Raw genomic sequence first — 26,281 nt, 5'->3', positions numbered from 1 at the left:
TGGGCTGCCTCGCTCTAGAGGGGGACCCTTGGAGCTCAATACCCCCAAATTCTAAGGTTCTTCCCTTCAAAACATAATGCCAAGAAGAATGGGGTGGCAAGCCAGCTGTGGACACTGCTGACCAGGAACCTTCAGCCCTCCTTCCTGCCAGGAGCCAGAGGGTGGACTGCAGGGAGCCAGCAAACCACGGGAACACCACCTGGAATGGCAGTGGGACCCGCGGACGGGTGCGAGGCCACGCCACTGACACTCCTGCCATCGCGTTCACCTCCTCAACGCTGCTGCAGGAACCCATCCCTCTGCCCTGTGTCCACCGCCAGGGGTCATGGTTTCTGTGCCCTGACCCTCAAGGAGCACGCCTGTGCGGCTACCCTACAAATAAACAGCCTGTGTCCACCAGCACTGGAAAACTGCAAATAAAAAGTTTAATTTCAGAAACTGAATCCATCATTTATAAATACACTAAAGCACAGTCCACTCGAATTGAGAGCGAGCGAAGGTACAGTATTCAACAGAAAGACAGCTTCCTAGGGGGCCATGGCAGAGGAGCGTGTCGCCTCACCCACAGCACCCAGTGGTCTGAAGTGACATAGAACAGGAACCTTTTTCAGATATTAAAGCAAACACTGACAACTGATAATTTCACTCTGATGTCCTGGGATTCTAAAATACCCCAGTGATGGCTGAATTTTCCCTATTATAAAAAAAGAAAAATCTAAACGCCTAAGGCTAGCCTCACCACTGTAGCCTGCCAGACACCCCCGTTGGTCACCACTGCCTCCAGGGCCCGGCCGTGTCCCAGCACCTGGGTCAGCGCACACAGAGCTCCACTGCTCAGGGACGCTCAGAGGCGCCAGATGCGGTCAACGGGCCCCCTGTTGCACTGCCACGCTCTGCACCGGCTGAACCCTTAGCAGGGACACACACGGGACTCTGAGCTCAAGGAGTCAGGACAGACAGTCGGGGACCTCTGAGTGAATGAACGGACCGTGCAACCCTGAATGCAAAGACCTGAAACGGAACGTGTCCGTGACCACGTCACTGCAACTGCACACTCCGTGAGTCACCCAAGTACAGTTGTTTTCAAACGCTTTGTCTCTGTGGTAAACAGTTAGCTTCCAGAATATTCTCTCCACTCCGACACATTTTAGAGCCTGCAGTTAAAACTGCTCAGTCAGGATGGCTTAAGCTCCACCTCCTATTTACAGGTTTCATTTCACAGCCACAAAAGCTGTTTTGTTGCAATTAAAGCAATATTTAACTAAAATACAGTACCTGATTCATGGTTTTTACACAATTGAATAAAAAGCCTACAGGATAAAACTGTTTACATCTTATCTCCATTCTAGGAACACACATTTCTGACCCCTAACTTTTAAAAAATGCTGCAGTCATGAATTAAAACCTGATCACCCCACTTCACAACCCACGAGACGGGCTGCTTCCAGTGGACTCCCAACACGCTGCGCCCTGGCCCGACAGGAGTAAGGCACGTGTGACGTTACGGTGCGAGCCGGCGGGTGGCCCCGGATGCTGGCCTGGTGTCCCACCTGGCCCTGTTGGGCGGGTCACAGCCAGCACTGCCAAGAGCACGTCTGGTCTGGCAACTCCGTCGTGAGTTCAATACTGAAAGTAGATCAAGGGAAGATTCACTTTCAAAAAGATAAGTTTTTCAAAATGCTCCATCATGAGCCGGGGCTGGCCAAAGCTGCCATTCTCTGTAGGCGTGCTGAACAGCTTTTCCGAAGGGACGGTACTTGGGGGACAGCCCAAAAATCTGACAGCCAAAGTGGACAGCCCAGGCCAGGATGACCGCTTGAGGTTCCAATAGGCAAGTGGGTCACAGCTGTGCTCCAACACCTCCTCCTCCAGGTAGGCGAGCACCATGTCTTCCGGCAGCCTCTCCCGCCGTTCTCGCCCCTCCACCTTGGCCACCAGCGACCACAGGCTCTCCCCTCCGCCAGAGTCCCTCGACGGGGGCCCTGAGTCACAGCCATCGGAGGCGGCTGTGTCCTCTGAGGTAGAATTCAGTATTTCTAGCTCCCTGATTAGATCCTGCCTGTACTGCTCTGCCTCCTCCTCCGTGAACAGGGAGGCTTTGTAGCGAGGGTCCAGCAGCGTGGCAAAGATGTACCTGGGGTCGTGGAGGGTGGCAGACAGGCGGCTCGCCATGGCTTCCTTCAGCGACTTCAGCATAGTATCGATGCCCATCGTCTCTCCAAAGAGCATCTCAACCTTCCTGCTGAGGATGTGGATCATGGGGATGACCTGGCTCAGAGTGGACACGTGGGCACTCATCTCCCGGCTGGCAGCATCAAAGGGCCTCAGCGCGTGACACACGGACTGCATGACCTCCCACTGGTCGCAGCTGATCAGCTCTCTGAAGCTACACTCGATGGACATCTCGTTAATGGCCCTCTTCTGCTCCAGCAGGCGCTCCAGCATGTGCAGGGACGTGCTCCACCTGGACGGCACGTCCTGGACAAGGTGGTGCTGTGGCAGCTCATACTCTCGCTGCAGCGCAGCCAACTTCTCCCTGGCCGTGGGGGAGCGCTGGACACGCTCACACAGCTTTCGGGCGGCGCTCAGTAGGCTCTGCACCATCCTCTGGCTCTTGATGGCTTCACTCACGATCAGGTCCACCGTGTGGCTGAAGCAGGGCACGCTCGAGTGCTCTGCCTCGGTCAGAGTCTTGCCAATGCTTGGGTTGTCAGTGACCGTGATGCCCACCTGGAGGCCAATGGATGTCACCCAGGCTTCCCACCAGCACTCCAGCTGCTTCTGGATGCTGCCACCGCCATGGTCACAGTCAATCTGCGACACGTCCAGAAGTGCTGAGCAGTGGTGGTCCTCGCAGTGCGGGCGGGCCGCGGATGCGAAGGTGACCCAGTGGGCAGTGAGGGTCAAGTACTCACGGCTCTGGGTGCCCGTCCAGATTCCCGATGTGAAGTGGACCATGCCACTCTCAGCCTCCCTCAGCTGGGACAGGACCATCTGCTTCACGCTGTCGTACATGCCCGGGATGGCCGTGCTACAGAAGTAGGAGGGCGGGGGCACGGAGTACTGGGGCCTCAGGTACCCCAGCAGCCTGTTGAAGCCAGCGCTGTCCACGAGGGAGTAGGGCTGGAGGTCCAGTGCGATCATCTCTGCTATCAGGCTGGTGATTTTTTTGGCAACTGGGTGAGAGTCATAGAACTTCTCAGTGGGGTCATCGAAGGAGGACGTGCCCGACAACTCTGTGCTCAGTGGTCCCCGGACTCCTGGAGAGCGGGACAGGGTGGTCTCCGGGTGGACATCGGCCTTGAGCACGTGGCCGTGGAACCTCTGCAGGTGCCTCAGGAGGCAGCTGGTGCCCAGGTTGGTGGGCTTCTTGCCCCTGCTGATGGTCCGGCCACAGTGCAGACACACCACCTTGGTGGAGTCCGCAGAGCAGACGGAGAAGTGGTTCCACAGCTTGGAGGTCTTCTTGCTGCTGACGGGAAACACGGCCTGGTGGCTCCTCCTGACCATGGCCGGCAGGGCCGGCGTCCTGGAGGAGCAGCTTTCTGCAGAAGCCAAAGTGGCATACGGAGAGTTCGCCAGACTGGCACCCAGGAAGCCCTTCTGGGTCCCGACCACCTCGGGGTGGCGTCGGTACAGATGCCGCATCAAGCAGCTGGTGCCCACATCCCCCTTCTTCCCCCGGCTGATGACGCAGCCACAGTAGCGACACACGGCCTTCAGACTGTCCGTGGGGGCCAGGGAGAAGTGGTGCCAGACCTCCGACTTCAGCCTCTTCATGACCTTCTTGTTCTGCTGGAAGACAGCACCAGGCTCGCACCTCCTCGGGCTCGACCCGCTGGCCTGCTGCTTCTCAGGAGAGGCGCCCATAGAAGCCTCACCCACGTCCTCGGAGGATGACAGCACGGACATGTCCGTGCCGAGTGTGTCTCCAGGCAGGTCCTCAGCCAGCCTGTCTGGGGACGAGGAGGCCGAGGGGCACCCTTGGACCAGCTTTCCTGGAGAGGACGACATGGAGTCCGGCTCCCCGTCTGGAGGCAGCAGGGTGGGTAGCAGGGTGGGGGGCGTGGGGTACAGGGGCGGGATGCCCGAGCCGCCCCCATTTTCCTGTAGGACGATGGAGCGGTGTGCTCTCCACATGTGCCGGATGAGGCAGCTGGTGCCCAGGTCCTTCCCGTTCTTGCCCCTGCTGAACTCGTTCATGCAGTGCACGCAGACGGCCTTGGAGCTGTCCAGTGGGGACAGGTAGAAGTGCTTCCAGACGGCCGACCTCCTCCTGGACCCCGATGTGCTCCTGGGAAGGCGAAGGCTTCTCTCCGCCACGCCCTCTGCAGTCTCGTCATAGTGGAGTGGGGCAAGGTGGGGAGAGGACCCCGCCAGGGCCTCCTCTCTGCTGTACTTCTCAGTGACCGGCACATCAGAGACCTCAGAAGAGACCATGGACACGGGTTCCTCCTGCATGCGGTCAGGGGACGGGATTGTAGCTGCCATCTTGTGGGCAAGTCTGACGGGCGAGAGTGTGGAGGCCAGGTCCCCGACGTCCGCGGGCTGCGGAGGAAGCAGGAGCGAGGGCGAGGGCAGGGAGGAGCTGCCGGACACGCTCCCGTTCTCCTGCGCCAGCTTGGTGGGGTGCGCCCGCCGTACGTGCCTCATGAGGCAGCTGGTGCTCAGGTCCTTCTCGTTCTTGCCCCTGCTGAACTCCTTCATGCAGTACCGACATATCGCCTTGGTGCTGTCTCGGGGGGAGATGAAGAAGTGCTTCCACGCTGGCGACTTCTTCCTGGAGCTGATGTGGCGGCTGGAGAGCAGGCTCTGGGCCACGGCCTCCATGGCCACGCTGTACAGCGTGCTGCTGTACTGGGAGAGCAGGGCCCCGCAGCCATCCTCACTCTCGGCAGGGAAGCAGGGGCCACCCGCCTGGCCCTCCGCCTGCTCCTCCCCACTGTCCGTGTGCCTCACATCCTCCCGCTCACCCTGAAAGTCCACTCCTTCCAAACAGCGGCTGGGAACTGGATCATCTTCTTCCTCCTCTATTTTGAAACTTATTTTACCAGAAACACAATCACTGTCCCCTCTGGGATGACAGCCCTGGTTGTCCTCCATGGCCAACCATAACTACCCCAGCTCCTTCCTCATGCTAGTGTCTCGGGTCAGCGGAGAGCTGCTCTGAGTGCCCCCGTGCGCCGGCCCAGCATCACCGTCACCCTGTCACAGCCGTTCCGTCTCTAGGCTGTTCCTGTGAGTGCTCCGCGCTGGGGCTCTGCTGCTGCGGGCCTGGCCGTGGGGACGCTCGTCTGCACAGGGGAGACTGGCTGCGGGTCTTGAAGTCAGGGTCCCCACCACCTCGACAGCACACACAGCCCTCCTGCATGTCCTATAAGAGAGGACAAATTAAGCACAGAGGAAACAAAACATTTCAGGTTCACACTGGCGTGAATACATGGGCCTACGGACGGACGGAGAGGCTGCAGTGGAACAGGGCAGGAGAAACCTGTTCCCAACACCCCGCAGCCCCCCCCCCCCCAGCTCCAGCACCCACTCTGCCAAGGAAGAAGCGCAGCGCACACACAGCAGGTGGAGCTCAGGCCCATGGGTGGCAAGCCCCGGCACTAAGGGGTCACCTTCCCCTTGAGCTCACTCTCACCTGTGGGTCACCTGTGGGTTTACCAGGGCCACCTAGACTGAAGGCTGAGCTCTGTGAAACTGACTCACTGTGCCCAGACGTAGGAGCCCACACCCTTCAGACCTAAGACAGTCCACCAGCCTGTGAAATCGTGGAGACCGACCATGCAGGGTGGAGATGCCAAGGGTGACGAGGTGTGGCGGGCAGGAGTGGGGATGTGCAGTAGGGAAGTTTAAAAAGCAGCAATGGGCCCAGTGCTGGCAACCAGGAGAGACGCCAGGCAGACCCCCTTCCAGTGCCCAGCACAGTAGGGGAGGGTTCTCAGGGATGCCGCCCAGGGCAAGCCCCACTCCCTAGCTGCAGGAGCCACATCCCTTGGTTTCCAGACTGCCATGCTCCTGAGTGACAATACTAAACCCTTAGGGCAAGCAGGGTATCTGGGCCACAGGTCAGGTCAACAAGACCTGACAGCCTCACCAGGAGAAGGCCCCCGTGACACCAGAGGCACAGAGCAGCCAGATCAGACCCAAAACAAAGGCCAGGGATAGGGCCTGGTCACCAAGTGTGCTCAGCACACAGGAGGTGCAGGTTCAAGTCCTGGCACCACGGAAGAAGACACTTAAAATGCAGTGGTGCGGGCTAGGGATGTGGCTCAAGCGGTAGCGCGCTCGCCTGGCATGGGTGCGGCCCGGGTTCGATCCTCAGCACCACATACAAACAAAGATGTTGTGTCCGCAGAGAACTAAGAAATAAATATTAAAAATTCTCTCTCTCTCTCTCTCTCTCTCTCTCTCTCTCTCTCTTCCCTCTCTCACTCTCTCTTTAAAAAAAAAAAAAATGCAGTGGTGCACATCTGTAATCCCAGCGGCTCAGGAGACTGAGGCAGGAGGATCCTGAGTTCAAAGCCAGCCTCTGCAAAAGTGAGTCCCTAAGCAACTCAGTGAGACCCTGTCTCTAAATAAAATACAAAATAGGGCTGGGATGTGGCTCAGTGGTTGAGTGTCCCCAAGTTCAATGCCCTGTCCCCACCCCACTAAAGTTACAAGTCAGGTTTCTACCAACACCTCACTCCCAGACACCAAGAGGAGCGATGCGGGTGCTCACCCAGATATACCCAGGGAAGCTCACAACAGTGGGATGCGCCACAAAGCAGAAGCAATCCAGGTCCATCACCTCCTTTGCGAGGCTCGTCCTGCAGCCACAGAGGAGTGGAGTGCTGGTGCGAGCTGCACATGCCCTGCAGGGAGCCACGGAGTGGCCCCAACAGGACCCAGCAGGACAACATGCCCTCAGGGGCAGCAGGGTGCCTGAGAAACTGGCCACTGTCAACTACAGGCCAGGTGAGGCCCACTGTCCTGTCCACACTGGCACATGGGAGATCTTCAAAAGAAAAAGACTCAAGATTACAGAATAATAAAAATAAATGCAGGGGCTAGGGTTGTGGCTCAGTGGCGGAGCGCCTATGTTATAGAACAAATAAGTAAGATAAAGGCACTGTGTCCATCTACAACTAAATGTTAAAAATAAAGGCAAAATTCCTTTTAATGTTTTAACAAAAAGGATAATACCCCATGACCAAGTAGGTACTTCCAAGGCCGCAAGGCTCATTTAATACTCAAAGATGAATCCTTCTAGGCAAGTCTGAGAGTGGGCGGACCCGAGGTGCCTCGAGAGGGCAGGAGAGGCAGACGGTCCAGGAGGCAGGCAGGGTTCCCTGGAGACTGACAGACAGAAGTTCACAGGTGGCAGCAGGAGCAGGGCCAGAGGGGAGCTATGGGGCAGCCAGGACTCAAGCTGGTGTGGGCAGTGAGTGCCCCACACGGCACTCCTATCCACAGGGGAAGCCACGCGAGAAAAGCCCCAGGGCGACTCAGATGGCTGCAGCCAGGTCGGTGGAACCTGCACAAATAAGTCACCATGCTGAGGGTGAACAGAGGTCACTTCAATAGAGGCAGAAACTGCACCTGGTGCTCAACAGGAGGCAGAGGGCCACGCCAGGCGAGAAGCAGTGAGCCTGCTAAGGCACAGCCAGCAGCCTCCAGTGCCAGGAAGGGGCCTCCACCAGGTGCATGGCACCTGGTCAGTGTCACACTGTCACAAGAGCTCAGAGCTGTGAGAAGGGACAGAGGCAGGTGGGCCAGGAAGGAAGCAGCAGACCTGCACCCACACCTGAAGTTAGGAGGCGAGACATCACAAGGAGCCTGCGCCCAGCACAGTGAGTTTGGAAAGTCACAGACACTCGGTTAATACACAGGAAGCAACTGGGAAATGCGATTTTAAAAATTCCATATAAAATATGCAAAGATTATGAAGTTGAGAAAGAAATGTTTAAGATGTGAAAACTACAAAACATGGCTGTGAAAATAAAAAATAAATAAAGAGAAATATGCCAAATTCATGGATAAGAAAACTCAACATTGGTAAGACATCAATATTTTCCCAAATTGATCTATAAATTCATCATATTCCTATTAAAATCTCAATGCTTTTGTGCAGTAGCCAATAAGCAGAGTCTAAAATTTTTGTGGAAAGACTTCTCAGGAATAAATAAAATCACTCTGCAGAGGAAGAGCACAGTGGGAAGTGAGTCCTCGCCCAGGCCCCAGCAGAGCCGTCCAGGCTCACCTCCCCCACTGGGAACACCCAGGCACCTGGGACCCCCGCACAGGATGGTGGTCACATACGTGCCACACTGGTGACATGAGCCTGCAAGGTCCCAGCTTGGCACTTGAGGCACTCGAGCAGAGCCTGGTGGTCTTGCTGAGCAGCCCAGCTGGGCCTGAGGACAGAGCTACACAGTGAAGAGAGCCACAGGGCGGCCACACCACTGAGCTCTGACCTGTGTTAGGAGGCCACCTGTGAAGAGCCAATGTGAAAATCAAGTGGGACAGCAGGAGCCAGGGTTGTGAACACGGGGGTCCCCCCAACAGAAACGCAGGCCTCAGAAGGGCATGGGCTTGGAAGTGGGGTCTGCAAAGCCACTTGGGAGCTACCCTTATGAAGCACAGAGCAACTGCAGCCCACCTGCGACCAAGACAAGTCTCAGAGGTATTTAATGTGGTATTAAAAAATCCTGCACCCAATAAAGTTCAGTTAAAAAGCTGACGCCAAACACAGACCACCAGGCATGCCGGAAGCTCAAGGCAGGGCCTGGGTCCAAACAGACCAAACCAGTAGACAAGGACATCAGGACACCCCACGTTTGAGGAAGTGAGTTATTAAAATGAGAAGAATGGAAGAAATTTTTTAAAAAGGTCCAAATAGAATTTACACAGATGAGGGGCTGAGGATGTGTCTCAAGCGGTAGCGCGCTCGCCTGGCATGCGCAGGGCGCTGGGTTCGATCCTCAGCACCACATAAAAAGTAAAATAAAGATGTTGTGTCCACTAAAAACTAAAAAATAAATAAATAAAAAAGAATTTACACAGATGAAAAATGGAACATTTGCAGTTGAAGGTCAGTGCAGTGAGTGAGAAGATCTGAAGCTGCAGACGACAGTGGACATCCAGACACACAGCTGCAGACCCAATCCAGCCCAGGTCAAAGGCAGACCAGAACGTGAGTGCACGGGTGGCCAGCAAGCCCGGCACCAGGAAAACACGAGAGAAAGCCATAAGGCCACTGCACAGCTGCTACTTTTTTGAAAAAAGAAAAGTGCTGGAGGCTGTGGACAAGAGGAGCCCCCCCCCTCGCGGCTCCCAAGAGGCGGAAGAAAGCCGGTAGTGCTCTAGGACTCCAGCCCCACACGCGTGCTCCCAGCGGCCCCAGGGGAAGGCCACCCGCCGGTCCCTCACCCCTCTGGCACGCGGTCCAACTCAAAGGGGGGGATCTCCAAGGACGCTGTGCCCAGGGGAGCAAGCTGGCCTTTGGTGACCAGCAGCAGGACTCCTCTGCACAAGGTGGTTCTGGGTGCAAAAGGCCCAGTTTTGGAAACAGAGCTGATGGCTGCACAATACTGTGAGCTCTTTAAAGCCACTGATTTATAGATGCCAGAAGAATTAAGAGGGAGAATTTTATGTTGTGTACATTCCACCACAATTTTTAAAAATTAAGGAGGAAGAAACACTTTTTCTGACAGCTGAGATAATTTACCATTAGCATACCTAAAAAATGAGCCATAGAAAGTTCTTCAGGAAGCTGGTCACAGTGGCGCACGACTATAATCTCAGCATCTCGGAGGCTGAGATGGGAGAATTCCAAGTTCAAAGCCAGCCTCAGTAACTGCAAGGCGCTTAGCAACTCGGTGAAACCCTGTCTCTAAATAAAATGCAAAATAGGGCTAGGGATGTGGCTCAGTGGTTGAGTGCCCCTGAGTTCAATCCCTGGTACCAAAAAAATAAAGTACTGTATCCATCAAAACTGAGGGGAAAAAAAAAAAAAAGTTCTTCAGGAGCAAGAAAATGATCAGAGATAGAAATTTAGATTTACACAAAGCAGGAAATATAAATGGAGGCTGGGGGCAGTGGCATGTGCTGCTAGCCCCAGCTACTTTGGAGGCCGAAGCAAGAGGGTCGCTTACATAGTGAACTGTGGACAGATAGGTCAAAGGGGAATTTTTACCATTTTCAACAATGTCTCTACAATATAAACAAGTACTTCAAACAATTTCCTGAGCAGCTTGCAGTACACACACAGGTGGAAACCACGCATGGCTGCAATGTCAGGCGGGTGGCACCCACACACCCAGCCAAACGCCAAGAGTATGGGGTCTGGTGAGTCACAGGGGTGTGTTAGGGCTTCAGCCCCAGAAAACCCCCAACGAATGACACAGAGACACAGTGACGACCAGAGTGGGATCAGAGGGAGACACCCACCTGAAGAGCAGGGGGACGGGCAGCTGCGGGCTCCTGAGGGGTGCTCGGGCCCGCCCTGCTGTGTGCTCACTGGCGACCTGTGATCTGCACCCCCGCACCCCACCTTGCACTCTCCTGCTAAATGCTGAAGAGCAAAAGTCCCTGCTCCAATCCAGCCTACCAGTTTGCTTTCAGTGGATGGTGCTTCCGGGTCCTGGCCAAGAAAGCCGTCTGACCTGGTGCCTCTGCTCTTTCTGGCAGTCCCCTCACAAGCCTTACAGCTCACACTACATCTCCGAAGGGTTTGGGTTCGTTTTTTTTTGCACAAGAAATCTAACTGCTCTACCCCTGTGGACAAGACCATGCTCTTTCCACCAAGTCCCCTCAGGAGCTGGCTGAAAGCCAGGTGTCCGCGTGCATGGCCTACTTCTGGGCCCTACCTACCCAGCGGTCTTTTCTTGACCCCTATCCCAAAACCCAGCCATTCCACATCCAGGTGTTGACCTACAAAAAGTCAGCTATGCGTGCAAATTTCACACAGCTTTTATACAATACCCCAAACTGGAGAACAAATGGGTCACCTCCACTGAATGGATTACTACACCAAAAAAAGAATGAGCTACTGAAATAACACCACAAACGACTCCCACAATTACACTGGGTAGAAGCAGCCGGACCAAAGGGCAGGTGGGTCGCTTTAGAAGACAGGTGATGGGCATGCTCACGCTCTGGAGAAGGCCGGCCGTCCTCATGCAAGCCCAACCAGCACCCGTCCCTGCAGACTGCACGTCATGGACACAGCAGCTGCCTGTGCACACGCAAAGATCAGAATTGCACTTTAAATATGTACAATGGGGCTGGGGATGTGGCTCAAGCAGTAGCGCGCTTGCCTCGCATGCGTGTGGCCTGGGTTTGATCCTTAGCACCACATACAAACAAAGATGTTGTATCTGCGGAAAGCTTAAAAAAATAAATAAATTCTCTTTCTCACTCTCTCTCAAAAATAAATAAATAAATAAAGTAAAATAAAATAAAATAAATACGTACAATGCACTGTGTGCCCAGTATACCAGATACAGCTTTTTTCTAAAGGCAGAGACGATCAGAATGGATGAGGAAGTACACGCTGCCTGCCTACAAGAAGCACTTTTTAAACATAAAGACGCCAACAGGTTAAAACCCAAGGATGGAAAGAGGCAACGCTGAGGACAAAGGGAAGCACAGCAGAAGGACCCCAGCCTCCAGGAGGCACGGGCAGGAGGATGCAAGCTCCAGGCAAGCCTGGTGACCACAGGGGCCCTCTCTTACAATAAATAAGGGCTGGGGACGCAGTCCAGTGGCCGAGCACTTACCCAGCATGCCCCAAGCCCTGGTCAATCCCCAGTACTGCAGAATCAATCAATCAAAACAAACAATAAAAAGGGCTGGAAGGGAGCCCAGTGGTCCAATACCCAGTCTCTCTCTCTCACACACGGAGCTGCACATGATCACAGTGGGGTCTGCTGCCCAGGGCACACAGCCCCACATGTGGACCCGTGCCACAGGCCTTCAAACACACTTGCAGGGTGGCCCAAGCAGAGGGGAGCAGGCCCACCCACAGAGGCAGATGGAATTCAGCACTCCACTCAGGGTTCAGCCGGCATGAGAAGATAGGAGTTGGACAGCACCATCATCAGATGACCAGCAGAACACACCGCAACAGGTGTGCCCCACACACGAAGGCAGATGACAGAATGAAACTAATGTGTTGAAAAGAACTGAAGTCAGAAAGAACGGTCCCACAACCCGGAAGTGAATGAAAACAGCAGCAGCACAGCATCTGGAAAACTCCAAAATATTTTCAAATATATAACAATTCTTTATTAACAAGGTGGTGAAGAAATCACAAAGTACAGCAAATCCAACCCCAAAATAGGCAGAGAGGAAGTTTTTTTTTTTTTTTTTATAATGTAAGAATCATGAAAAAAAACAAACCCATTAATGAAGGCAAACACTAGTTCTTTTGAAAGATCAACAAAATTGAAAAAGATGTACACAGACTGATTAGAGAAAAACCTGGAGACGGGAATCACCAATTTGCAGGGCGCCATCACAGACACTTAGGCACAAATGCACAAATAACTGAAAATAAAACTGCATCTCAGAGAAAACCAAAACATTCCTTGAAAAACAGTATTAGTATCTCCAAATTCTAAAAAAGCCAGGTGTGGTAGTGCATACCTGTAAACCCAGCAGCTTGGGAGGCCAAGGCAGGAGAACCATAAGTTCAAAGCCAGCTTTAGCAACTTAGGGAGACCTTGTCTCAAAATAAAAAGGGCTGGGGCTATGGCTCAGCGCTTGCCTAGCACGTGCAAGGCCCTGAGTTCCATCCTCAACAACCCCTCCCACCACCACCAAAAAAATAATAGCTCTAAACAGTAACAGCTGGGATCAGGATGTGGCTCAGTGGTAGAGCACCTGCCTGGCATGCACGAGACCCTGGTTCCATCCCAGTACTGGAGGGGGAAGTGGCAGGGGTAGGGTGGGGGTGTCAGTAAAAACAACAGCCAATGGTGGCCACGCCTGTAATCCCAGAGCTTGGGAAGCTGAGGCAGGAGAACTGCAAGTTCAAAGCCAGCCTCAGCAACTCAGCAAGACCCTATCTCTAAATAAAACGCAAAAAGGGGCTAAGGTTGAGTGGTTATTACTCCTGGGTTCAATCCCTGGCACCAATAAATAAATAAACAGAGAGGAAAGCTTACTTTGATAGATAAAGAAAATCCAACATAGAAAACAGAATACCCATCTCCCAGAAAAGGAAAGAGATAGGAAAATACTAAAAACTAGAAACCTTTCCTCAGATACAAATCGTGAAACTACATATCAAAAGGGCATGTGAAAACCCATCCTGGAGATTTACACTGAAATATACTCTAGCAAAACCAGTAGACTTGGAAAAAGAAAAAGAAAAAAAGAAAAGAGATCCTTTGGGCTCTCAGGTCACTCACAGGGAAAGAAAACAAGAGCTTCATGGTTGACAGCCCTGCTTCACACTAAAAGACAAGGGAACAGCATAGTTAAGGCATTAAAGGGAAAAAAAAAAAGAGTTTTATACCCAGCCAAACTGGCTTCCAAGTACAAAGGATGTGGAAGAACTGCTATCAGTGGGCACAGTGCACAACAGATGGGCAGGAGGGTGCCCAGGACAGTGGGCGCTGGTGGTGGGTAGAAGACCCGGGCAGGGGGGTGCTCTTTGCATTTCTTCCCTATTCCCCAGTGCTTTTAAAATGAGTAGCTATTCATTACATCATCATAACAAAAACACCAGGTAAAGGGAAAAAATTCATCACTACTTAAAAAAAAGCAAAGTGAAACAAGCTATGCATGTGCTGGTTCATATTCTTTAAAAACATGACTATAGGGACTGGGATTGTGGCTCAGTGGTAGAGCGCTCACCTAACACGGGTGGGACCCGGGTTCGATTCTCAGAACCACTTAAAAATAAAGGCATTGTGTTGTGTCCATCTACACCTAATAAATAAATTAAATTAAATTAAAAAATAAAACATGACTGTAGGGCTGGGGTTGTGGCTCAGTGGCAGAGTGCATGCCTAGCACGTGTGAAACACTGGTTTGACCTTTAGCACCACATTAAAAAAAACCAAAAATCCACTGACAACTAAAAATATTAAAAACAAAAACAAACAAAAAAACCCCATGACTGTAGCTGGGCACAGTGACACACACCTGTAATCACAGCAACTGGGGAGGCTGAGGCAGGAGGATCACAAGTTCAAGGCAGATTTTGACAACTTAGTAAGACCCTGTCTCCAGATAAAAATAAAAAGGACTGGGAAGACAGCTCAGGGGTAGAGCACCTCGGCTTCAACCCCAGCACCTCCAACCAACCCCCAGCAAAAATATAAAAATGAAAAAACTGCCACTGACATGCAAGGATTAATCCCTACTGTTTTGAGTCCTACCTGAGAAACAGGAGAACAAATCTCAACCAAAATGACAGAGGCAGTAGGTCGGGATTGGGTGCAAGCATTTAGTACACAGCCACTTGCAGAACCAGGGCCAAACAAGGGTCAGGGGGACAGCAGAGAGGGCCATAGCTGCACACCACACAGGACAGATGCTGGGGGACAACCCACGCACGCCATTCAGGGTAGACGCTGTGCAATGACAGGATGGGAAGATGGGCAGAAAACATGTTAAGGCTCTTTAGGGACATAAGAGGTAGTGACGAAGCCACTGTTCTGAAATGGTGAGGTGTGAGGTGGCACAAACACATCATCATGTGATGGTTCACCTCTCCCCTCTCCTGTGCTCCTGAGAAGCAGGATTTCCAGTGCAAAAAGGAGACGTGAGGAAATACAAGGCCAAGTACGCCCCCTGCAGGCAGCGATGGTCACACAGTGCTCTGTTCACTGCAAAGGCCAGAAGCAGTGACCACCCACAGCAGGAACGTCCCCCAAGTCTGCACTGCGGTTCTGAAGCAGCTCCTCAAAGCCACCAACCAACCAGGGCCACAGAAGTAGCTTTCCTGCCCTCCAGATGGACGGGGCCTTGGAGGGCACAAGAGCACCAGGACTGGGTCAAGGACCAAGGAGCTGGGTGAGGTTACAGCAAGGATCCCAGGAGGACACTCACACAGACAGCCCGTGTTCAACCTGAGTGTACAACCCAGGTGGCCACTGCTGAGGGGGTGCACTCTGAGCGTCCCCAAAGGCCCACGGGTAAAAGCATGGTTCTCAGCACGGCAGTGTAGGGGGACGGAGGACCGCTAAGAGGTGGGATCTATGGGAGGTCCTCAGGTCTCTCGGCCTCTCTCTGCTTCCTGCTTGAGCTACCATAACCTGCGCCACCGCCACCTGGCAGACCCTCACCAGAGGCCACACCACTGGGACGGCCCGATGGATCGTGGACTCGAACCTCCTAACTCTCAGGTGTTTGCTGCAGTAACACAGAGCTGACACTTGGTCAAGGGTGTCGAACACACATAGCCACCTCTGGAGGATGGCGGAAAATGTTCTTTAGGGCTGGGGCTCAGTGCTGGAGCGCTTGCCTAGGATGTGTAGGTATTGGGTTCGATTCTCAGCACCGCATTCAAATAAATGAACAAAACACAGGTTCATCCACATCAAAACAATAAATAAATAAATAATGATAAAAAGATTGTTTGGAAACATTTAAAGAATCAAACATTTATTTTCAGTTCACCATCAGTGGGCAAGGGGACAAGTCTCTCCTTACAAAATGTCAACTCATATAAAGCAGCACTGACTGAGCCAGCACCGCAGGAGCTGTGGGCTGATACGTGTGGGCGTGGGCAACAGCAGCTGCCAATGCTGAAGGGAGCCGGGCACAGTGGCCACACCTGGAGTCCCAGCTACTCAGGAGGCTGAGGCAGGAGAATGGCAAAGTTCAAGGCCAGCTTGAGCAACTTATTGAGGTCTTGTTTCCAAATAAAAAATAAAAAAAAATTAGGAGAAAAAAAAAGAAAAAGATACCTTGGAGCACATAACACCCCTGAGAAGGACTCTCACCAGAAGTCAGCCTGAGTGCTCCTGCCTCCCGACCCAACTGCCGACTCACAGGGGCCACAGTACAGAGGGGCACTAAACCTCCCCAAGGACCCTCACAGCCACGTCTGGACATGGGAAACCCAAGTGAAGCCAGCTTCCTCAACAAGCGCGTCCCTGGGACGTCCCTGGGAGGCGGCGGGACAATAAAGCCTGTGAAAGAGACTGAAGGTCATGAAAAACCAGAGCAGACCTGACCAGTATTCAGAGGTGCTGAGCTCAGGCATAAAATGATACAGGGAAATTGCAGGTAGCACCATGAGCCAGGCTGCTGGGCAGTGTGCTAGGAGCACAGGCAGCAAACTGGCCAGGCACAGGAGGGCATAAAGGGGCGGGTATGTTTCTTTTTCTCCTTCATTCAGGTGTTGGGGACTGAACCCAGGGGTGCTCTACCACAGAGCCACACCCCCATAACTTTGTATTATTGGAGACAGGGTCTCACCAAGTTGCCCAGGCTGGCAATTCTCCTGCCTCAGCCACCTGAGTAGCTGGGAGTACAGGCGTGTGCCACTGTGCCTAGCAAGCAGGTTTTATTTTTTGACCCAAGAATCAATTATGTGTGCCTTACGGTAATTCACTGAGCTATACAGTTATTTTACACAGTTTCAGCTTCTATATTATATTTCAAGATAAAAGAGATTTTAAGGGCTGGGAATGTGGCTCAAGTGGTAGCACGCTCGTCTAGCATGCGTGAGGCACTGGGTTTGATGCTCAGCACCATGTAAAAATAAAGATATTGTGTCCACCTAAAACTAAAAAGATTTTAAAACACTTATAAAACTACAAACACTAGGCACCATGGCCCAGGTGCCAGGGCTAAAAGACCGACACAGATGGAGCCCAGGGTGAGACGGGTACCTGCACGCCCCCCCACCCCCCATTGCAGAGCACTCAGAAGGCAGGGTCTTGCAATAAATGGTGCCAGGACAACGCTCTGGCTTGAACGGCTGCTTCCTCTTGTCACGCACCCTGGATACTAATTCCCATTACGAGAGCAGAGTGGGACCAGGTGGCACCTTGGAGAGGTGATTAAGGCTCTGCCCTCACAAAAGGGTTAATCCACTCATGCGATTAATGGATTAATGGTCATCTCTGGGGTCAGCTATAAAGGCCAGTCTGGCCAGGGCTCTCTCTTGTCCCTCTTGTCATGCAGTGCTCTGCAAAGCCTAGGCTCTGCCAGCGAGAAGGCGTCACCAGATACAGCCCGACCTTGGACCAGAGCCTGAGACCAGACAAACGGTGTACCAGCCATGGTGGCGCATACCTGCTGTCCCAGCTACCTGGGAGGCTGAGATGGGGGGGGGGGTTACTCAAGGTCAAGAGTTTGGACCAGCTTGGGCAACAAGCCAAGTCCCCATGTCAAAACGAAAATGAGGGGCTGGGGTTGTGGCTCAGCGGTAGAGCACTCGCCTCACATATGTGAGGCCCTGGGTTCAATCTTCAGCACCAAATAAAAATAAATAAATCAAATAAGCAACTCGGGAGGCTGAAGCAGGATGATAACAGGTTCAAGCAAGCTCAGCACCTGAGTGAGACTCTGTCTCAAAATAAAAAATAAATAAAAAGGGCTGGGGATGTGGCTCAGTCGTTAAGTACCCCTGGGTTTAATCAATCCTGGGTAACTCCCAGCAGCCCCACAAAAAAAGAGAACAAAAAGGGACAAATGATTAGATCATTCTGTGGAAAATATCCCTTTACATCCAGGACACACTGTCCCCCCAACCAACTCCCAGTGGACAGCTGAGCCAAGGTAAAACACTGTAAAGCATGCAATACAAAAAAGAGCCCACAGAAAGGGGATCTGCCTTGATAAAAATCAAAGGGACAAGGGGCTGCAGACGCGCCCAACAGTGGAGCACTGCCTAGCGTGTCCGTAGGGCCTGGTCTGACCCCAGCACTGCAAGAACACGACAACAGGGTGACCGATCAAAGCCACAGGGTACTTGGCCCACGAGGGGGCAAGGCACGAGCAACACAGCCGATGTGAGTGGATCTCCCAACACGGCCGCCATCCACTCAGAAGACAGTCTGGGCTGCCTACTGAAGGGCACCAGGTGGCCGCCATCACAATAGCCCCACTCTCCTGGTCTGCTCGGCCAGTCAAAAGACTACAAACCGAGAGGTGCACAAGCAAGAAGTTCACTTCTCATGGTTCTGGAGAACTGGAGTCCAAGATCATAGGCTCCAGGTCTCAAGCGTCAGGCGGGGGCTGCTTCCTACTCACTGTGCATCCTGTGGTGGAAGGAACCAGGGCTCACTGGGGCCCTTTTTAAAAGGGAGCAAACTCCACCCAGGAGGGCTCACTCCCACAGCCCCATCATTTTCCAAGGGCCCTCCTCTAGGACCAACACCTGTACACAGCGGGGTGCCCACTGGTGAGGAAAGGGTTCCTCTCAGAACATGAGCCCACAGCCCCAGCCTCCTCTCCCATCTCCAGGGCTGGCTAGGCCTCAGGCCAGGGGCCCACTCAGTAGTACAGACCAAAGACAGAGGAGGGGAAAAGGCAGAAAAGGAGGCACTCAAAATCCAAATTGTAGCATTCTTCTTACATTTTCTTAGTTTCAAAGTTTTAGCCAAGTATAGTGGTGCATGCCTATTACCCTAACTTCTCAGGAGGGTAAGGCAGGAGGATCCCAACTTCAAGTCCAGCCTGGCCAAGTTAGTGAGGCCCTGTCTCACAATAAAAAATAAGAAGGGTTATAGATGTAGCTCAGTGACAGAGCACCCCTGGATTCAATCCCTGGTACTGCAATATGTAAAGAAAGAAATAAAGAAATGACAAGCTCTGACTAGCAGGAGAACGTGCCGTCCTCTATCGAAGACTTGGGAACAGCCTCCCACTGCCGCGTCTGCTGGCCTCACTGTAACTTGCATTCAATGAATTCAAAGGTACCGACTACTAATACACCCAATCTAGGTTAGTATATTGTTTTCATTTTTCACATTCGAATAGAAACACATAAGTGGAAACCACTCCAAGATACCATTTCCACCATGTCATCCTCACAAAAATCCAAACTCACAGGAATACCAGTGTCCTCTGGCACCATGCCCATAATAGGGAATGTGGAAAGGCACTGAAACAGATGACCCCACCAGGAACAGACCCAGAAGTGGGCACTCACTGATGCAAGACATATAAGAAACTGAGGCAGGGTGTGTGTTCACTTAAAAAAATAAAAAAAATAAAAAATAAAAAAAATATATGTGTGTGTGTGTGTTTATATTTACATATTTTAGTTGTATATATTTTTAGTTGTAGTTGGATACAATACATTTATTTCTATGTGGCACTGAGGATAGAACCCAGTGCCTTGCATGTGCTAGGCGAGCGCTCTACGGCTGAGCCACCACCCCAACCCCACGTGTTAACAATGGCTATCCTTAGGAAGGAAGGACTTGGGGCAGGTTGGTTGGTTGGGGTTTTTTTGCACTAGGGATTGAACCCCAGGCACTTAACCACTGAGCCACATCCCCAGCCCTTTTAATTTTTTTTTTATTGAGACACAGTCTCACTATGTGATCCTCCTGCCTTAGCCTCCAGGGCTGCTGGGATCACAGGCATGCAGCCTTGTGCCTGGCAGGGCAGGTTTTCTGAATGTAGATTGTACAGTTCTGACTTTTAGACCATGTAATTTTGTACATGAAATTAAGATGCCAAAAAAAAAAAATCTAAATCTGAAAACAAACTTAATTGCATATCAAATGGGCAACATAACCACAGAAAGGAATATTTGGTAAGGGACTTTTTAAATGCAGTATTTCAACCATTTGTCCCAAGGGGAATATATACTAAGGAGCAAAAGAACTTTAAAAATCACGACTTTCGTAGGGGATAGGAAAGGTAGCAGAATACAACAGTCACTAATATGCCATTATGTAATAATGTGAGTATGTAACAGTTGTGATTCTGCAATCTGTATTTGGGGTAAAAATGGGAGTTCAAAACCCAACTGAGTCTAATGTATGAAAGATGATATATCATGAGCTCTGTAATGTTTTGATCAATAAAAAAAAAAAAATCACGACTTTCCAAAATATCACTAAGTAGTTTTATTAGTGGCAGTGTGATGTTTTAACTTCACTACTGCCATTTTACATCTACGTCAGCATAAAACAAATCATGCCCATGGCAGCTGTCCATCAGCCTCTGGGAACTGGTTCTAGGACACCATCACTCCCACCCCCAAAGACACCAAAGTATCTGCATGCACACGTCCGGCACATACTTTAAGTCACCTCTAGGTCACTCATAGCACCTAACACAGTGTAATTCCTATGCAGTAGTTGTTACAATGATTAGGAAAAAAAATCTGTACATGTTCAATATGCCACAATCTTTTCTCCAAATATTTCTGATTCTTTGTTGAACCTGAAAAAGCTACAGATACAGAAGGCCAACTATATTAAGAATTAAGACTATAAATAGAGAGCAAATTTGAAGAATCAAAGAAACGAAATAAAACCATGTAATTTTAAATTATTATTTGGTACTAGGGACTGAACCCAGGGGTGCTTAACCACTGAGCCACATCCCCAGCCCTTTTTTACTGTTGAGCTCTCGTAATGGGAATTAGTATCCAGGGTGCGTGACAAGAGGAAGCCAAGTTGCTGACGCTGGCTTTGAACTTGTGATCCTCCTGCCTCAGCCTCCCAAGCCACTGGGATTCCAAGTGTGCAACCATGCCTGGTATAATTTTAAATTAGGATTAAACTCTTGATGCTTTTTTTTTTTTTTTTTTTGGTTCTGGGGATTAAAACCTCCACCTTGCACAACCTAGGCAAGTGCTCTATCACTGAGCTACATCCCAGCCCAAACTCATGTTTTAAAGATATATTTCTGTTGGAAGTAATGATGCATGCCTGTAATCCCAGCAATTTGGGAGGCTGAGGCAGGAGGATGAGTTCAAAGTCAGCCTCAGCAATGGCAAGGCGCTAAGCAACTCAATGAGACCCTGTCTCTAAATAAAATGCAAAATAGGGCTGGGATGTGGCTCAGTGGTCAAGTAGCTCCATACATATACATATACATATACATATACATATACATATACATATACATATACATATACATATACATATATATCTCCTAGCTGTCTCCACCAAAAGGACTACAAGCAGTAATGAACAGGGCTAGGGGCGTGGCTCAATGGTGGAGTCCTCACCCATCATAAGCAACTCCTGGTCAATCCTCAGCATTGCAAAATTAAACAAAACTAAAAGGAACAAGGCACTCAGGACATGGCTGGCCGGAGTGTGAAAGAGAAAGTGAAGTGAGCCAGGACACCAGGCCACAAGCAAGCATCAGGAAGACATGCCCAGCAAAGGGACAGGACCAGCTCACCAGGACTCCCCACTGGTCGTGCTTACAATTTGAGCGCCACACACAACAGTGACAGGCTTTTAAAAGATCACAGCAAAGTGTCAGCCTGCCTTGACATTCACAGAAAAAGGAACCACCAACCCCTGCTGCAGTGGCATCATGTGACACAACCAAGTGCTTCTCAGAACTGGCAATTGAGGGAAGAACCCGCTCATGTCCTGTCTTCTGAGGTGGCTAAGGACGAGGGAGGGTAATCAGGGTAGGAGGAATCACAGCACTGTGTGGCTGCACACTGCTGCCCAGGGGTCCTGGGGAGGACCAACACAAGCTCTGTGCAAGACCCACAGGCCACGTGCCGACTGCAGGGCTGTCCCTGATCCAAAGTCCCCTCCAGCTCCTGCATCAGCTGTGGAGGACAGCGCAATCCAACGCACACAGCACAACTCAGACCACACTCAGGTCACAGAGCCCACAGAGTACACAGAGGAGGAATGGACGTGTGAGTGGGCAGGACACAGCCACCTAAGAACAGGCGGGGACAACTGGAAAAGCTGGCTGTGTGCTGGGCGCTGGATGGCACCAGGCTTTTCATTACCTTTCCTGGATGTCTTCGGTGACAGGACTGCAAGAAAGGACATTCCTGTCTCTTAGAAGAAAGGAACAGGCAGAAAAGGGATACACAGGTGAAGTGTTCTGATATCTGCAACTTCCCTCAAAAAGCACTTGTCCAATGGAGACAGGGTGGCGGCTGTAAGGGCTCCACCTGTGATCCCAGCAACTCGAGGCTGAGGCGGGCAGATCATAGGTTCAAAGCCAGCCTCAGCAAGTTATCAAAGGCCCTAAGCAAGTCAGAGAGACCCTGTCTCAAAATAAAAAAAGGACTGGGGGATGTGGCTCAGTGATTAAGCACCTCTAGTAGATTTAATCCTTGGTGCCAAAAAACAAAATAAACAGAACCCAGTGTCCACTTATTTCAAGTGGGTGTGCATATGCCCTCAGGAAGCCACACACACCAAGGGGCTCTCGACACCCCTGACTGAGGCTCTCCGCCTGGCACAAGCCGAGATAGCAGTCTTTCTTTGGAAGACACCAGGCGCACGGTACACCCTGAGTGCAGGTGACATGACCTCAAAGCAGCACCACTCACTGACACACAGTGCTGCAGACACAGACCACCAGCCAGGCCAGGCGACCTTCAGGGGAGCACCAGCCACGTGCAGATGACAGCTCAAAGGGTCAGACGCCAGAAACCTGGGGCCAGGGCTGTTTCCACCAGAGGAGACCTGGTCAGAAACCCTGATAAGGCTACCTTGGAAACAAAGCACATTCCAAAGCAAGCAAACAGACCACATTAAGGTCAGCTGGTCCTTGTCCCAGAAATGTTCTAGTTACACACCAGGGCATGGACTGACCTGCTGCTCTCTCTGTGGGTCCCCTGAACTTAATATCACACCCTTACCACCCACTCTTTCCTCAGGGAAGTCCCCCCAGTGACAGGCCTGACTTGCAGCTGTGGCTGAAAGCTGCTGGAAATCTTCAAATGTCCTTTAATTTACAGGATGTGGCACGTGGCTTCTGTGATGTAGCAATCAAATGAAGCCCTCCCCAAATCCCACATACAACCCTATCCTGCTCTGTGGCAGGCAAGAGGAACAGACACCACGATGGGAGCCTCAATAATGGCCACATGCTGCTTTGATGAAAAGCCTGCAAAGGTGGTAAAGCTCGAAAAGAGAGCAAGCCCAGGGCTGCAGGGCCGTTCCCACCCCAGGCCAGGGAGCAGGTGGCAGCAGTGTTCACTGAAAATAACCTCATGGGCCAGAGGGAGGGGGCCAGACCTACTGGACCAAACATCCCTCCCTACCAGTGGCTTCCCAGAGCACTTCTCAGAAACTAAGCATCTCTCGATCCCTGCCTTCACCTGCTGATAGTTTATCAGAACACTTATTGAGTTAATTATTATTATTATTATTATATTTGAGACAAGGTTTCACTATGTTGCCCAGGCTGGCCTTGAACTACTGGGGCCCAAGTGATCCTCCTGCCTCAGCTTCCTGAGAAGCTGGGAAAACAGGTGCACCTGGCTAAAGGGCCTGCTCCAATGTGGATCCCCACCACCACCATGATCTGAGGGCAGGTCCTTCTTCTTCTTCTTCTTCTTTTTAATATTTATTTTTTTAGTTTTCGGCAGATACAACATCTTTGTTTGTATGTGGTGCTGAGGATCGAACCTGGGCCGCACGCATGCCAGGCGAGCGCGCTGCCGCTTGAGCCACATCCCCAGCCCCCGATTAGTTTTTTTTTTTTTTTTTTTGGGTGTTGCTGGGGATTGAACCCAGGGCCTTGTGCATGCAAGGCAAGCACTCTGCCAACTGAGCTATATCCCCAGCCCTCCTTCTTATAGAGCCACACAGCCCCAGGTGCAAGGTAGAGAACCACGAACACCCAAAAGGGAAGTGACTGTCTCTCTGGGTGCCTTTTGCTTCAGAAACAGGAAAGATTTGATTTTATTCCTATTAGTGAGTTCCAGAATTTGAACTATCAAACATATATAAATAATTAGCAAGGAAATGACTTGGGGCATTCCAGGATGAGAAAAGACCCAGGTACTATAAACTGGGGCAAGGAGAGGGCATGGAAAGGGCAGAAAAGGTGGAGGCCCAAAGCGGGGTGGTGAGTCCAGCCAGTGGCTGTACCCCACAGGCACAGACAGAGTAAGACCACCAAAGACAGTGAGAAATAAGGGAACACTGCAGCTCAATCCAGGGCAAAACTAACTGTAAGAACAATGATTTCTGCAACTTATGTCCTCTAGTCTTGAGACTTGAAAATCAAAGGGCAGTCAGAGGAATAAGTTGCTGACTCTGAATTGTTTTGAGCAGGTGCTCAGAAGAAAAGAGAATGCCCACAGAAGAGCCCATGTGTCCTCTAAGGACGGTTCTCCAAGGAGCATGGCCTCCATCCCAAGTCACTAAGCCCAACAGGCATTCACCTGTTTCCTTCTCTTGACCACCACTAGGAAGGAGAAGGAAATCAGAACAGAAGTCAATACTGATGTAGGTGAAGCCAAGCACAGAGAAAACAGGTATAAAGTGGAAAAGACAATGGCATTGACCATGGACACTTACTGCATTCATGCTTCCAGAGGTCCACTTCCCAGTTCTCACTCTGCAAACTCCAGGCCTGCCAAGATCTGAAACATACACAGGTTTGTTTTTTTCCCCCAGTAATAAATACTGCTCATCAGCTTCACTGTACATATGCAGAATTCAATCAGTTCCCCTCATGATTTACTTCAGCTTTGTCCTCCTAGGCACTGGGGGACCTGTGTGTGCACACGTGGGGTGACATCAAAGAGCAGAGCTTCTGCACCCACACACATCAACCACTGCTGCATTCAGGAATTAGCGGGAACACAGGTAGGGGGCACGGTAAAGTAATCACCTGTCCAGTGGACTAAGGCTCTTAGCTCTCTTCCAGCGTAGATTAGCTGTGTCCCGTGCCTAAAAGACTGACTGGGAAACCTTCTAAAGGTTCACAGAATCTCTTAACTTGCACGAGATCTTTTCCCGAGGGGTAGATATCATCTGAGGATTCCAGGAAGTGAGTATCCTTCAGTCACTGCAACCCCCGGGGTCAACCCTTGCAGTCTCCGCTCCAAGGTAACTGTTTAGTAACCGGAATTAACTCATAGCTGAATCTTGGCTTATCCGCAGTAATTCTTAAAACCCGAAACTAAACTCGCCCTAGCCTCGCAGTTGTGCCACCACGATAAGGGCGACCACACAAAAAGCGCGTTTCGCGGAGGAAGTCAGGGGTGGCCTGCTCAAGCACACGGGTCCTCAGCCAAGTGGGTTTTCCCAAGTACGCACGCGGCCCGACCAAGCGAACTTGCAAACGCACAACTTCCCTTTCCACCGGCCGGACGCCGGCGGGAGCCGAGCGGTGCGGGCCACGCGCGAGGGACAAAAGGAGCCCGGGCGCCGGCAGCGGCGACCCGGCGGCGGGGCGAGCGGCGGCGGCGCGGGGCTCGGGAGCCCTCGGGGGCGGCCGGGACGCGCCGAGCACCCCGCGGCCGGCCTCCCCGCGGGCGCTGTCACGGGCGGCGCCACGGCAGGCCCCGCCCGCGCGGACAATGGCGCGGCCGCCCGCCCCGCGCGGCGCGCACCGGCGGCGGACACGGCTCGCGGTCCGGGCGCCCCTGCGCGCACTCACCTGGGCACCGGCTCGGCGCGGCGCGGTCCGCGCGCTGGGGACGAGGAACGGCGCGGCGGGCGCGCCCATTCATTAGCCGCTTTGTCTGCCCCCGCCGCCCCTCCCGCGGCCCCGGCCCCGCCGCCCGCGACGCCGCCGGACGCTGCGCCCCTCCCAGGGCCCCGCGCGGCGCGGGGGCGGGGCTGAGGCGGGGCCGGCGCGCGCAGGCGCATCCCCGCGTACCTGCCCCGCCCGGGGCCCGGCGGAGCGAGCGGCCGAAGAGGCAGAGGCTCCGCGGGAGGGGCGGGGCCAGGAGGATGGCGCAGGCGCAGTCCCACGAGCCCGCCCAGCTTGGAGTTCCCCACGCGCGTAGACGACGCAGGCGCAGTCCCGAGCGCTCCGGAGTACGGAGTTCCGAGCGAGAGCGCGTAACTACCTACCTACACCCTCGCCGTAGACCACGCAGGCGCAATCCCGTGCGCCAGGCCAGTCGTGTTCGGAGTCTCCCTCGCGGCACACCACGCAAGCGCAGTTCCGCGCGCTGGCCCCGCCGGGTGGCTTGACCCTGTAGACCGCGCAGGCGCCATCCCGCGCGCCCGCCCGCCCCTCCGACACGCAGGCGCAGTTGGCGCGGCGGCTGGCGTGTTCGCGGCGCGCGGATGGTGCGAGAGCGGCCTCCGCGGTTTTTTTCGGGGTTCGGCCGTTGGCGGAGGTCGGCACCCGCTCAACGGCCGGCCGCGAGGCTTCCGGTCTGGCCGGCTGGGCGGGCCTCAGCGCCCTG

General features: G+C 52.5%; 1 protein-coding gene across 4 annotated transcripts; it reads right to left on the bottom strand.

The window, feature by feature from the left end:
• Positions 1–406: 406 nt before the first annotated feature.
• On the bottom strand, positions 407–26,047 carry ZBED4 (zinc finger BED-type containing 4). Of its 4 annotated transcripts, none has more exons than XM_081309565.1 (3): positions 25,937–26,047; positions 24,422–24,499; positions 407–5,374 (listed from the first exon to the last, which is right to left on the bottom strand). In XM_081309565.1, exon 3 carries the CDS (start codon positions 5,101–5,103, stop codon positions 1,621–1,623), a length of 3,483 nt encoding a protein of 1,160 aa, XP_081165691.1. In that variant the 5' UTR covers positions 5,104–5,374; positions 24,422–24,499; positions 25,937–26,047; the 3' UTR covers positions 407–1,620. The 4 variants fall into 4 exon arrangements, with proteins under 4 accessions (XP_081165691.1, XP_081165690.1, XP_081165689.1 ...); XM_081309564.1 differs by having other exon boundaries at positions 24,435–24,499; XM_081309563.1 differs by lacking the exon at positions 25,937–26,047 and adding an exon at positions 25,522–25,694.
• Between the last annotated feature and the right edge of the window lie 234 nt (positions 26,048–26,281).

Source organism: Spermophilus citellus (assembly GCF_964194105.1).
Source record: "Spermophilus citellus genome assembly, chromosome: 10".
Classification (NCBI taxonomy): domain Eukaryota; kingdom Metazoa; phylum Chordata; class Mammalia; order Rodentia; family Sciuridae; genus Spermophilus; species Spermophilus citellus.
The sequence above is the reverse complement of the archived record's forward strand: the minus strand, read 5'-3'. Positions and strand labels throughout refer to the sequence as shown.

Excerpts from the sequence above, each read along its gene's own strand:
- ZBED4 (XM_081309565.1), bottom strand. The coding sequence starts at position 5,103 with ATGGAGGACAACCAGGGCTGTCATCCCAGAGGGGACAGTGATTGTGTT.